Raw genomic sequence first — 15,471 nt, forward strand, 5'->3', positions numbered from 1 at the left:
CTTCCTCCGGCAACGTTGGCATTGTTTGAACAAAAGGGCCGATTTAGTCTCATCTGCCCTATTCTTCAAGATAAGCACATTTTTCAGTTGCTATGTGAGTTTCGGAGAGTAGAGACAGCAAAACTTTGCTGTGTGAAAATGAGTGAAAACATTACTGTTTGCTTCATTTGTGACAAGTATGTTGTGGATGATGTGCGTCACGTGGGTGTCCGAGGTCGGCAGTCGTTAATACGAGCAGCAATAATCAGAGGTGATTCTAAAAATTAAGAATTATTGGAAAACGAGCATCCCAGTCCCAGACTGGAATGCGCTGCAACAAAACTAATTAGCATATGTGTCAGCGTAACCTATTTCCTGCTGCTGATGTTTTTGCAACCCTCGAAAAATTGCTTTTTATTTTAATCGAGTGAAACCTCACTGTTACTCAATTGCTATAAAATGAAAACATGTACATTATAAAAGAAATCTTAGTGTATTTAGCAATAAAATGTATGACATCAATTCAATTAATTTATCGACCTAATCCAAATTTCGCAAAAAACAATAAAATCGTTATAACTTTCAACGTTTCCAATTAAATACTAAATTGTTTTTTAAACCAAAATAAAAATACTTTTGCAACTATTCTACAACTTATTTTACAAATAATCATTCCACTCGATAAAACAATTTATATGAAAATTTTATGAAAAGGTCTAAAATTGATAGTAATTTTCACTAGTTATACGTTATAAACAATAAAGATTATTACTTCTTGATTAAAACAATTAAAATACATCTGTTATCTGCTTTCCTCATACTTTGTGAAAGCGTAATGAAATTTTTAATTTAATAAGCTGCAGCTCTGAAACGGTAAGTTTTATGAAGAACATTTTAAAATAAAAGTTATTAATAAAATTGAAAGGAACAATTTTTCTGTTTGGATCGTAGCTGAAAAACGAAAATTTCAGTACCAATGACATTAATTGTAGATAACGATGTCTCCTACATTTTTTGTTGAATAATTTTTTATAAATGCATACTTTTCGAGAAAAACGGATTTCAAAATATTTTTGAATTTTTTCAAAAACCGTCACAGGTAGCAGGTGGCCATCGCTTGGTAATCTTCCCTTCATCATTCTCTAACGACTCACTAAGTTGCATCCATCGGGTAATTTTTCAGCCATTACCATTTTTTTTTCAACAGATTGACTGTAGTAGTTCCGTTCCGAAAATTCCCATTGGTTTTTCTCCGCCATGTAGCAGAATTTATTTACTGCACCTCTTGGAAATATGGAGTTTGTCGATATGTGATTTATTTTAAAGATTAAAAGCAGAAAAAACAGCTTACCCACTGTTCCGTCCCTGAACAATGTACAGACCAATTTATCCCCTTTGAACGGCGCCTCTGTGTGCATCTTCAATTACGTCCACACTTCAAAACCAATGATGTGATTGTTCTAAGTGTTCCCCCATTGTTGCGTGCGCACAGGGATTTTGAGACGCTGAAGCACCAGATGTTTAACAACCAGAGACGTTATCTGATGAGCAATCGAACCTCACCAGTTACAGTTCACGTTTTTGAATTCATTTCACCTTCTCTGTAATAAGTTGATTATTGTATCAATATACAATTTTTTAAAAGTACATCAGTGTCTGGTATCGAAAAGAGAAAACATCAGCTTACTAGTTTGAAGGGCAAAACATGGTCCATTCGAGTCGAATCTGTTGATTTCATGGTTTCTGCAGTCCGGCATTTTGTTCCTGTGACAACAACGGCGAGCTGTAAGTCTCTTTCCTTTCTTTCATGATTCCTATCAAAATATAGTGTCATTTGTGTGATCAAAGTTAACGCATATCGAAAATTTACTGTATTTTAAACCTATCGAAAATTTATAACTCGGTCACATCGAAAATTTGTACTTAAACGTTTTCCGTTCAAATCAATAAAATTCAATATAATGCCGGAAACGGAACAGGCTAAACAAGCTACTCGTTTACAAAATAAATACGTTCAGATTAATAATTGGTTATCGAGGTTTGAAACGTTTTTAGATGACTATAATAACGAACAGTTTTTTGAATTGATTACTCGTTTAGAAAGCATCGATCCTTTATTAAGGGATTCAAGGGAGAGTCACGAAAAAATCATTGATCAAATCGATGACGAAGACCTTAGAAGGGAGCAAGATGAAAAACAAGAAAGGTTCGAAAAACATTATTTTGTCGCAGTTGGTAAAGCTCGAAAAATTATTACGGATAGAAATCAGATCGTGGCTGCTCCACCGGCACCGGTATCGTCCGGAGCAATTAATACAGTCAAACTTCCTTCTATGAATCTGCCTGAATTTCGGGGAGACTATAACGAGTGGCATCAATTTCGCGACATTTTTATTGCGGTAATTGATAAAAACGAAACATTGTCAAACGTGGAGAAGTTGTATTATCTAAAAGGTTGTTTGAAAGGTCCAGCGTCACAAGTTATACAGTCCGTAGAAGTTTCTAACGAAAATTATAATAATGCATGGGACTTATTAAAACAACGTTTCGAAAACAAACGTATCATAATAGATAAACAAATTCAAGCTCTTTTTGACCTTCCGACTATAGCAAAGGAATCAGGTCCATTACTTAGAAAGTTCGTTGATGAATTAAATACAAATTTGAAAGCACTCAAAGCATTAAAAGAACCGGTTGAATGTTGGGATAGGTTACTCATATATATGTTAGTTATAAAAATCGATAATGTATCTAAATGTAAATGGAAAGAATTTACAATTTCGAAAGGAAATGACGAATTACCAAATATGGCAGAATTTAAAGAGTTTCTCTCAAATAGATGTCAGTTACTTGAATCAATGAATTCAGTTGATAATAATAATAGTTATTCAAGGAATTCATCAAAACCTTTCGAAAAACGCAAATCGGATGAAAAAGGTTCTGTTAACCTTTCAGTTATTACACCATCCTGCGAACTCTGCAAAAATACCCATTTTATTTATAATTGTAAGAAATTACTGGCCCTTCCCACGAAATCAAGATACGAAGAAATTAAAAGGCTAAAGCTTTGTACCAATTGTCTTCGAAATAATCATTTTTCAAAAAATTGCGTCTCAAGAGGTTGTAAAATTTGTTCCAAAAAGCATAATACTATTTTGCATATGGAAATGGTAAATAATGACGATCCACCCGGTGCTTGTAGGTCCTCAGATCCGCAAGGCAGTACAGGTGGGTCACTCGAAGCGAATAATCAAGTGGTAGCGACACCGAAGGGTGAAAATAATCAAAATCAATTTTTGGGAATGGTAGCGACTAATTATGGTAGTACGGTAGTCAAAGGGCAGATAGCAAAGCAAAAATGCGAATCTCAAGTTCTATTATCAACCGCGGTCGTAAATATTAGGGACGGCCAAGGAAATTATCACAGAGCAAGAGTTTTATTAGATTCTGGCAGTCAGTCGAACTTTTTATCGGAAAATCTAGCGAAAACTTTGAATTTATCGTATCGAAAAATAGATTTGCCAGTAGTTGGAATAAATGAAGTTGTAACTTCCATAACACGATGTGTAAGTACGAAGATAAGATCAGGTTATAACAATTTTGAAATCGAACTTCCATTTTTAATTATTCCAAAAATAACAAGCAAATTGCCCAACTTCACCATTGACCCCTGTGCATTGAATATTCCTCCAAATATATCTTTAGCCGATCCAAATTTCAATGTGCCGAATGAAATCGATGCATTACTTGGTGCAAGTATATTTTTCGATTTATTATGCGTTGGTCAAATAAAAACAGGACCTGGTCAACCCATTCTACAAAAATCAAGGCTAGGTTGGATTTTGTCAGGTTCCATAAGTTCTAAATTTTGTAGTAAAGTTGTATGTAACTTATCGACAAACATGGAGATAAGTGAGCAAATCGAACGTTTTTGGAAACTGGAAGAAATAAGTGATCATGCAAAATTTAGTCAAGAGGAAATTGATTGTGAAAAAGAATTTACAGAAAGTTTGCAGTTTGAATCGGGACATTATGTTGTTAAATTACCAGTTAAGGAAAATATAGACTTCCTAGGTGATTCCCAAGAATTGGCTAGAAAGCGATTTTACAAACTCGAACAGAAATTAGCAAAAAATCCAGAAATGAAAAAACAATATATAAATTTCATGCGTGAATACGAAAGTTTAGGACATATGGAGAAAATCCCAGATAGCGAATTGGAACATAAAAAACTATCTCAAATCTATTATCTTCCGCATCATGGCGTCATCAAAGATAACAGTTTAACGACAAAAGTACGGGTGGTATTTGACGGATCCGCAAAATCAAACTCAGGTCTTGCTTTAAATGATATATTAAAGGTTGGTCCAAAAATACAGGATGACCTATTCGAAATTCTATTGAGATTTAGAAAACATAATTATGTGTTAATTGCAGACATCGAGAAAATGTACAGAATGGTCAAGATTGCACCGAACCAACGTGACCTCCAGAGGATTTTTTGGCGCGAAAATCCCGAACAGTCTTTATGTCATTATCGCCTAACAACGGTAACTTATGGAACAGCTAGTGCGAGTTTTTTAGCTATTCGTGCTTTACAACAGGTAGCGCATGAAAACAAAATTTTATATCCTATAGCTAGTAAAGTCATTTTAGAAGATTTTTATGTAGATGATCTGATTTCCGGGAGCGATTCTATTGAAAATGCTATAAAAGTGAAACGCGATTTATCCGAAATTTTATCGAATGCGGGTTTTTTCCTAAGAAAATGGATGTCTAATGAAAGGGCAATTATAGATCAAGCGAACGAATGCGAACATGATCAGCAAAATTATTATATAACAGATCAACAAAGCACAAAGGCTTTGGGTATTTTATGGCACGCTACAGATGATGTTCTGAGTTACGACGTAAAAAATACGTTTGATCATAGTCGAGTAACAAAAAGAATGATACTATCGCAAATTTCACAAATATTTGACCCTATAGGTCTAGTTAGTCCAGTAACGATTCGGGCAAAAATAATACTCCAACAACTTTGGAGGGAAAAATTGGATTGGAATGAAACTATTCCACAAAACATTCTGTCATCTTGGATGCAATTCTCAAGATCAATAATATCACTGAATGATATAAAAATTCACCGACACGTACTAGTTAAGGAACCTATTGAGATTCAGGTGCATGGTTTTAGTGATGCATCTCAATTCGCGTATGGAGCATGTGTTTATCTGAGGTCTATGGATTTTTGTAGAAATGTACGTGTTAGGCTGTTATGTGCCAAATCGAGAGTAGCACCCCTAAATAGCGAATCAATTCCACGTTTGGAGTTATGCGGTGCTCTTTTGTTAGCACAACTCGTTCATAAGATTTCAAACTCTATGAAATTGAATGTTGATAAGTACTTTTGCTGGACTGATTCAACCATAGTGCTATCGTGGCTAGCGTCAGAAGCATGTACCTGGCAGACATTCGTGTCAAATCGTGTTTCAAAGATTCATAAGCTTTGTGGTTTTTCAAGTTGGCGTCATATTCCAACAACTATTAATCCAGCGGATATCATTTCTCGTAGTGTTAATCCCGAAGAGCTTATCAAAAATAAATTATGGTTTGAAGGTCCGCAGTTTCTCGAGCACAATATTGATAAATGGCCTCATTTTAATGGAAATCTAAATGAGACGGATATTCCCGAAAAAAGAAAAACTAAATTGATATTTCTCAACTTAACATCCGATTTTGGAATCTTTGAAAGATATTCCAGTTTTCATCGTTTAAAATGCGTAGTGGGATATTGCATTCGGTTCATCAGAAATTCGAAGAAAAGAGTAGAGAATCGAGTTTTTTCTAAATTAACGAAGGACGAAATAAATAACGCAATTAAAGTGTTAATTAAGTTAATGCAATCTCAAGAATTTGGGCAAGAAATACATGACTTGAGGAAGAATCAGATTGTACATATTAAAAGTAGTTTGTTACCTTTGAGTCCTTTCTTAGATAAAGAGGGAATAATACGAGTAGGTGGTAGAATAAGCAAGGCCGATATAACCTATGATCGCAAATTTCCGATTGTTCTCGCATCCAAACACACTCTTACTAAATTAATCGTTAAAGATGAACATCATCGCCAGTTGCACGCAGGTGCACAAGCTGTTCTGGCATCCTTAAGGCTGAATTACTGGCCTATCAATGGTCGAAATACTATTCGTGGTATTTTACGTAAGTGTATGACTTGCTTTCGTGTGAAACCAACAAGTATCTTGCAAAAAATGGGTGAGCTTCCTGAGTCTAGGGTCAGTCCAACTAGACCATTTTATACGAGTGGTGTCGATTACGCTGGTCCTTTCAACATTCGTGATGGGAAATTGAGAAATAGAAAAGTCGTGAAATGTTACATATGCCTGTTCATATGTTTCTCTACCAAGGCGGTTCATATGGAGCTAGTCGGAGATTTGACCACTGATTCTCATCTTAATGCATTAAAACGGTTCATTTCTAGACGAGGTATTTGTTCAAATCTTTATTCCGATAATGCAACAACCTTCGTTGGTGCAAATAACGAGTTAAAATCTATAGCTATAACTTTAAATGAGTCAGAAGAAACAAAAACGTATTTATGTAAAAATAATATAACTTGGCACCATATACCTGCCCGTTCTCCTCATCATGGCGGTATCTGGGAAGCCTCCGTCAAATCGGTCAAACATCATCTCAAAAGAGTGATGGGAGATAGTGCCCTAACATACGAGGAATTTTATACATTGATTACACAAATTGAGGCTATTCTTAATTCCCGACCTCTGACCCCCCTTACAAATGATCCTAACGACCTCGTAGCCCTTTCCCCTGGTCATTTCTTAATAGGAGACTACTTGACTGCTATTCCGCAAGAGGACTTCGAAAGTGAGTCCAAGAACCGCCTCTCCAGATATAAACACTTGCAACAAATGTTACAACATTTTTGGCTACGCTGGTCAAGAGAATACTTGTCTACTCTGCAGGCCAGAACCAAATGGAAGAAAAGTCCAGGAGTTTCAGTCCAAATAGGGTCCATGGTAGTTCTATGTGAAGACAACCATCCACCTCAACATTGGAAACTGGGTCGAGTGGTTGAGCTGCATTCAGGTCAAGATGGTGTAGTGCGTGTGTTGAGTATACGCACAGTCAACGGAATAGTTCGTCGAGCGATTCAGAGGGTGTGCTTATTGCCTATTGACTAATATCGTTCTATTCAACTTTTGAAAGTCAAGCCTTTCAAGGGCGGCGGTATGTTCCGTCCCTGAACAATGTACAGACCAATTTATCCCCTTTGAACGGCGCCTCTGTGTGCATCTTCAATTACGTCCACACTTCAAAACCAATGATGTGATTGTTCTAAGTGTTCCCCCATTGTTGCGTGCGCACAGGGATTTTGAGACGCTGAAGCACCAGATGTTTAACAACCAGAGACGTTATCTGATGAGCAATCGAACCTTACCAGTTACAGTTCACGTTTTTGAATTCATTTCACCTTCTCTGTAATAAGTTGATTATTGTATCAATATACAATTTTTTAAAAGTACATCAGTGTCTGGTATTGAAAAGAGAAAACATCAGCCTACTAGTTTGAAGGGCAAAACACCCACCATAGCAATAAAAAACGAATTCTCTGTATGTACAAACGTCAATAGCTAATATTGATGTTGGTTTAAAGTAAGGTGTTGGTGTTAAAAACTATCACAGCGCGTTTTGATTGATTTTGAAGTGTTATTGAAGTTATTTTGGTAGTCCGCTGTTTTTCTGAATATCAGTAAATATGGTAAATTATAGGAATGCGGAAATGGCGCAAATGCATTACGTGTATGGCCTTGCCGATGGTAATGCAACAGAAGCCAGGCGCATTTATCAGGAAAGATATCCTAATCGTGCCTTACCAGATAGCCGAACCTTTTCAAATATTCATGGTCGACTTGGGGAAACTGGTAGTTTCAAGAAAGGGACTCAGGAAGGTAGACCTCGTGTAGTAAGAACTCCTGAAATTGAGGAAGCGGTGCTGCAAGAAATTGAGGAACATCCTGAGACGAGTACGAGGAAGATCGCTAGAACTCTGGATATTTGTCATCAAATTGTTTGGCGTTGATTTTTTGTCATACCCATACCATATTTCAAGAGTGCAGGCATTACTCCCCAGAGATTTTCCACAGCGTGTGAACTTCAGTCAGTGGTATCTACAAAGTATTGCACTAAATCCGCAGTTTGAGACACAAATTTCGTTCACAGACGAAGCAAATTTTTCTCGGAATGTCATTCAAAATTTCCATAACAATCATGCGTGGGCTGAAGAAAATCCCCATGCAATAACCGAAACCCATTTCCAACACCAATTTTCGGTTAATGTATGGGCAGGAATTATAGGCGATCATCTAATAGGCCCATTTTTTCTACCAGGACGCCTTGATGGTCGTTCTTATTTACACTTTCTCGAAGAAGACTTACCTGGGTTATTGGAAGATGTGCCACTTGCGTTAAGGAATCGAATATGGTACATGCACGATGGCGCCCCTTCTCATTTCAGTGTAATTATCCGAAACCATTTAAATACAGTTTATCCTAATCGTTGGATAGGTCGCGGAGGACCTCAGCAATGGCCAGCAAGATTCCCCGATCTCAACAGTTTAGATTTTTTTTATGGGGTCACCTTAAAACTCTTGTGTATAAAACTCCCGTTAATACTTTAGAAGATTTAAGAGAGCGAATAGTTGCCTCGTGTGAAACTATACGAAATACGCCGGGAATATTTGAACGGGTGCGTAATTCCATGCGTAGAAGGGCGGAAGCATGCATACTAAGTGCAGGTGGCCACTTCCAACAATTTTTATAATCAGTTTTGGTACTATTACTAATTAACAAATTTGTGCTATTCGTTTAGGCTTACTGTCACAAAATAAAACTCGTTTTTGTGAAAAATTTATTTTTTGGCAGATTATGTTTTCAAATATTATTAGGGAATTAGTAATTCGTTATGAAGCAATTTTCAGATTCTCATTCATTTTAGAATTGATCTAATTTCTTAATTTGCTTTCTGTCGATTTTTATTTTTTTGAGTGAAAATCATGCGTTTGACAAAGAAATACCAGGCGATCAAATTTTCTCAAAAATAAATGAGGATTTTGAAAATGATTTTATTTTGAAAAGAAAGCATTGGCGTAGTACTTTTTCCCCAAAAATATTCAATACGAAACCCGTAGGGATGCCACTGTTTGAAAAAATACAAATTTGTGCACATCAGAAAATGCGCCTTGAGGCATGGAACTGTTTCAAGCGGAAATTGACATGGTTTCCTTGTTCATCACATTTCGTTTGATGTTTCTCAATAAGTCACAGATAATACAATGAAAAGATAATTATTAAAATACTCCTCAACCATCAATGAAACTTCTCTTCAAACAATAGTTTTAATAACGCTGAAAATGATAAACCCATAAATTAATGAATTAATTTAATCGTCAGTGTATTTCAGAATATGTTCAAACACATCTCCACCTCTACTCAAACAAACATGTAATCTCTTCAAAAGATTGTCATGTGTAGCGCTTCTGATCAAGTCTGTAGTCAAACTATTGAAAGCAGTTGTAACTCTCGATTTCATATCTTCCATTGTTGTTATTGGAGTGGAGTAAACCATATTTTTAATGAAACCCCACACGAAATAATCTAATGGATTGCCATCTGGTGTTCTAGGAGGCCAACGAAAAGGTCCATCATTACCAATCGGTTAAAGTTTCGCTGACTGAATGAGAACTATGGGGTGGAGCACCATCCATTTGGTACCATACACGTTCTCTTCTGGTGTATTATTTGAAATCAGTTGAATTCCTTCCCTCAGTACATGTTCATATTATGATGCATTCAAATTATCATCATGAAACTCGATATAAAAAATTGACTCATTCTTTATGGCACAAAATACATTGAATTGTCATCTTTCTTCAAAACCCCTTCGGCGGACAACATAGAATTTTCTGGCACCTAATAATGACTGTTGTGTCTATTGAAAACTCCATTTCTTGTGAACTTAGCCTCATCTGTCCATATGATATTGTCAAGGAAATGTTCATCCTCTTGAGTCTTGACAAGTAACCATTCAAAGAATTCCACTCTACGAGGTAAATCAGTCTCTTTCAAATGTGTTGGACACAGTAGAACTTATAGGGATGCCATTTATGCTTATTGAGAATTCGACAAATTGTCACGTAGGGTATACCTATCTCCCTTTCAGCCTCGTACAGAGAAGCATTTAGAAATGCATGAAAGTATCCCAAAATTTTTATACCATTGTCATCATCATCCACTTTAGTCTTCTTACGAATGATTTTTGGACGGAAGGTTCCATTCAACCTACAGTTTTTTAGTAGTCGAATTATCACATTATTATTCGGCTTCGGAAGTTGTGGATATCTTTCATGAAATACTCGGCATGTTCTACTTGCAATTATATTGCACTCACCGTAAATTATCAATAAATTCAAGAAATCTTCATTACTGTAACCTAATCTTGACATTATTCTATTATAACTGGTAGCTGTCACAATCAGTCAAAACCACCAACGAAAGTCTGACGTTAAATAATTGGTTTATTTATTTTTCCAAAGCACACTATTAAAAAATATTAATGTGTACTGTTGTACGTTAGAGACCAATACGTCAATGTATTCAAATTGTAACTTTTTCTAAGGTAGGTACATACCAATTTCGAATTGACTGTTCTGAGACAGTTAAAAAACTGGATCAAAAAGAAATATTACTAAGTATAAAAAAAAAGTTGAATATCCAAAATAAGTGATGGATTCAAAAAAACGAGCAAGAAAACCACGTCAGTTTCCGTTTGAAACAGTTTATCTCGAAAACGGTTCAAAATAGAAATAGTATTATCTGAACAAAGTTAATCAAAAATTGGATGTAGAGCTCAAAAATGTTGAAATATACAGGGTGTTCAATTTGAAAAATTGAGTTCCACTCATGAGGCAAATGAAAATATGACTCGGAGTGAAGATCCTCATAGTATCACTCCTCTCCATTTCAAATTTGAACGTTTTAGTGCAAGAGAGTTCAAGATTATCAGCATTTATAAAAGTTCATGTTTGGTAAAAAAAATATCGAAATTAATTTATATCTTCTAAACGGTAATAGATAGGTATAGGGAAATAGTATATGAATTTGTTGACAATGTGATAACGAATCATAATATGATATTATATGCGGGGTATTCCATTTGAAAAATCAAAGAAGCCGCTACTTTATAGTAGAAGCGACACCGCCGCTTCGTCTGAAATATCTTTGACGTGTAGGTCATATTGATTTATGCATACTGTGAAATTTTCAGGTTGATCCGTTAAATAGTTTGTCAGAAACGGCTAATTAACGCTCATCATGAAAAGCCCTGTATAGTATGCTCTTTGGTATAGGTCCGTCATCGTTATTCATAATATTATTGTGTTTACTTATTTCTACACTCTCATAGGCATTCAGTTGCCTGTTGTTGTTAACTTGTCTAACTAATCTTGATAAACTGAAGTCTATGGAATGGTTTTCTTGCAAAATATGATAGGCGACTGCTGATTTTTCAGGTCTTCCATATTTTAAGTGTGCTATGTGTTTCTTATATCTTACTACAATAGATCTTTTTGTCTGTCCATAACATTTTGCATCGCAGTCCTTACATTCAATTTCGTAAATTCCATACTTTTTCGAATTCTCTACTTTGTCTATTAGACTTCCCAAAAGGCTTTGTAGTGTATGACATGTTTTAAAAACCACCATCATACCTAGTTTCTTGAAAATCTTTGGAAGATTCTCTCATCCCCCCTTTTTTTTGTATCAGATGGAGTAGTAGAAAGCTAAAAACTTTCTTTCCCAAAAATTAATCACTCCTAAAAATATAACCCTTTCAATTCGAAACTGACATTTATTTATCTTGGTTTTTGTCGAGATATATATGGTATTTTGCTGATTTTACTTCCATTACATAATTATTCTTGCAAGATAAATGTCATATTAGTATTATACGCACATATATGCAAGTGTTACAATTATAACACGTACGTAGTAGAATTGTTTTCAGTATTGTATTTGCTCGACAACGACATTTTAATTGAACTAAATCTTAAATGTATGACATTCACCTTTAAGCAAGTAATACAGTATATGCAATTTTTTTGAGTTGTATCATTGAAATGAAGGGTTTTATCAACTGAAATAGAGATACTTTCAAGTTGTTATACGAGGTTCACATGGGATAAAATAGACAATAGACAAGAGAAAATAGGGCATATACAAAGTTTTGGAATATTAACTGAATAGGAAAAGGTTTTATATGATTCGATGTTCATATTTACATGTTGTTTGGGACTTACATTTCATTACAATTTGTATCTTCAAGAAACTCCATTGCATGGTCTTACATATCTGTGAAGAAAGTTTTCGTTATAGTTATTTTTTTTATTTTCGTCTTCAAAAAATTCCCACATCTTTTGTTCAATAATGAAAATGCAGAAAGCCACAAAATAATTTTCTCAATTTCATGGTTCAGTGGTTTCTCTTGATTTAGGTACTCATTTGCATAATCCAATTTAACTTGATTAGTATTATTCATAAATGATATTTATGGATGTCATTTATTTCTGCCCTTCTGATTGGTCTAGAAAATCATTAGAGTGGGTACTCATCATATCATATATAAAGGCTCACTTGTAGAACTTATATTAATAGTGCATTGTGCAAGTGGATAGTGTGTGAATAGTGGCGGAGAATATTCAGTTTTTGTGGAAGCTAAATTCAGTTTATTCGATTATACAATAATGGATGGTGAATGCATCAGTGGTGTGTTGGAGAAAGTTCAATTCCATGATTTTTCGGAACTTTTGGAGGGTTTCGGAATGTTCGACGGAGTGGATTGCAATGAATGTCCAGTAAAATCAAAAGATAAAATGAATGAAACCATGGAAGTTGCGAAAGAGAAGATCGTCACTCATCCAGAAAGTGCAGCCGAAGTTATTGGTGCAGAAAACATGAAGCTACTAGGTGAGTTGTATGATTTACTTGTGCCTTGTGAGGATATCGTAGAGAACACAGGCTTGAAATCGACCAATATCGTGTCCAAAGAAATTATGTCGCCCGATGTGGGAGTTTGTTCACGTGGAACTGATAAAGAAAATAAGAAGAAAGTTATATATCCCAAGGTGGAGGTAAAGAAATCATCGATTCGCAAAGACACTGCAACCATTTATAACATACCTAGTAGAACTCAGTCTAAGTCCAAACCTTCTGCCTGGGCTAAGAGTAAGCAGTCTGACAGCTCATCAACAATGTGCAATTTGCCAGAAAACGTGGTGGTATTGCCGGAGTCGTCAAAACCCCACGATTTATTGGAGGACATCACAATTTTGAGTACCACAGCGTACCCAAAAAAACGAATTTCAAAAGTGACGACTGATAACAGTTTCATTATAGATGACAACAAGGAACGGATCCTCGGAAAGAAATACGAAATTTTATCTCAAGCAAATTTTGAGGGTGATGGAGAATCTCATACGACAAGACATTGTACAGTCGAGGATTTGTTTGGAGATATGTCGGACGAGGAAGAGGAATTGTCTGAGGATCTTTCGCAAATGTGTTCAGGAATCGGCATGGCAGTTGACACAGTTTCCAATGGATCGGAATCGAGCAATTTTCTCGATAGTGCAGCAAATCCTCCGTCGGCAGATTCTAGAGGAGTGTGTGTGGACGCCGAAGTACCAGAGGCTTCTAAATCCATCGCATCGAAAAGCCAGGCTATTTTTGATAACATATTTGGTGACGATTCAGATGATGATAATGGTCCAGGCGAATTTGCGAAACGTTGTGTTGATGTGAGTAAATCATTAGTGTCCAAAAATGTTTATGTAGACGTTACCAAGCCAATAATGACACCAAAGACTTCTTTTCCCAAAGCCGCATTTAGCTCTATTGGTACTCAGGACAAAGCGAGTGATAATTTGCACAATAATGAGTTGAACTTGCCGGAAGTCTCTGAAGTTGGAACGGAAATGAAAATCAATGGTATGATTTTACTGCAAAAAAGAGCTTTTCCCGGAATAACAGAAATAACACAAGAGGTTCATAAAAGGAATCATACCAGGACTAATCCCGCTAAATATGCAAAAAGGTTAGATGAAAAGGCTATCACTGGTTCATCAACTTCGTTAGTGCAGTGCCAAGACCCACACGATGTTATCACTGATAAGCGAAATAACAGAATTTCGAACGTGAAGTCTAGCCATGATCTGATTTTGGATAATGTCAGGGAACAGGCGAGTAACATGAAGATGATGATCCAATTCGAAAAAGAGATGGGAGTGACAAAACGAAGAAAGTCTGGTTTTCCTCCTTCAGGGCCGAAGGAAGGTCATATACTGTCTAAATCGAAACTGGAAGTGAAAGTTGATGCGGCCACATCGTCACATGATATCTCAGCTTCTAAGGAAAAACAGGGAACAGGATCTACCAATCGAAAACAGAAAGTGAATGACGAAGCTGTTACTTTGGGGGAGGCAAAATCGGGGCATATACGAAAGTTTGAAGCAGGAAAAAGAGAGGAATTGTCTGAGGATCTTTTGCAATTGTGTGCAGAAATTGGCATGACAGTTGAACCAGAAGTTTCCAATGGATCGAAATCAAGAAATGTTCTCGATAGTGCAATAAATCCTCCATCGGCAGAATCTAGAGGAGTATGTGTGGACGTCAAAATACCAGAGGCTTCTAAACCTATCGCATCAAAAAGTCAGACGAACTTGCCGGGAGCCTCTGAAGTTAGAACGGAGATGAAAATCAGGGACTTAATTTTACCGCGTAAAAGAACCATCCCCGATAGAATAACGGAAACACAAGAGGTTTATAAAAGGAATCATTCAAGGACTAAGCCTACTAACTATGCAAAAAAGTTAGATGAAAAGGCTATCGCTGGTTCATCAAAATCGTTAGTGCAGTATCAAGACCCACACGATGTTATCACCGAAAAGCGAAATAAAAGAATTTCGAACGTGAAGTCTAGCCATAATCTAATTTTGGATAATGTCAAGGAACAGGCGAGTAACATGAAGATGAGGATCCAATTCGAAAAAGAGATGGGAGGGACAAAACGAAGAAGGTCTGGTTTTCCTTCTTCAGGGCCTAAGAAGGGTCATATGCAGTCTGAATCGAAGCTGGGAGTGAAGGACGATGCTGCCACATCATCACATAATCAATCTACTTCAAAGGAAAAACTGGGACAGATACGAGAAGTAAATGAAGTCAGAACAGGATCTAGAAATCGACAACAGAAAGTGAATGACCAAGCTGTTACAGTGGGGAATGATGATTCGGGTAGCAAGGCAAAATCAAGGCATATACGAAAGTTAGAAGCAGTAACAACAGGAACTACGAAGTCAAATTCAAATGTGAGGGACCAATTTGTCACCTTGGCTGATGATTCTAATT

General features: G+C 36.2%; 2 protein-coding genes across 2 annotated transcripts in view; both read left to right on the top strand.

Moving 5' to 3' along the window:
- The window catches only part of LOC141480582 (histone H2B-like), a 201,425-nt gene that overhangs the window by 51,768 nt on the left and 134,186 nt on the right, over positions 1–15,471 (top strand). The gene's annotated exons all lie outside the window — the stretch shown is intronic.
- LOC141480581 (uncharacterized) lies at positions 1,341–7,593 on the top strand. Its single transcript, XM_074170765.1, has one exon. It carries the CDS (start codon positions 1,941–1,943, stop codon positions 7,194–7,196), a length of 5,256 nt encoding a protein of 1,751 aa, XP_074026866.1. The 5' UTR covers positions 1,341–1,940; the 3' UTR covers positions 7,197–7,593.

Source organism: Leptinotarsa decemlineata, unplaced genomic scaffold, assembly GCF_025532065.1.
Source record: "Leptinotarsa decemlineata unplaced genomic scaffold, Ldec_3_MD MMD2_P_RNA_scaffold_9, whole genome shotgun sequence".
Taxonomy (NCBI): Eukaryota; Metazoa; Arthropoda; class Insecta; order Coleoptera; family Chrysomelidae; genus Leptinotarsa; species Leptinotarsa decemlineata.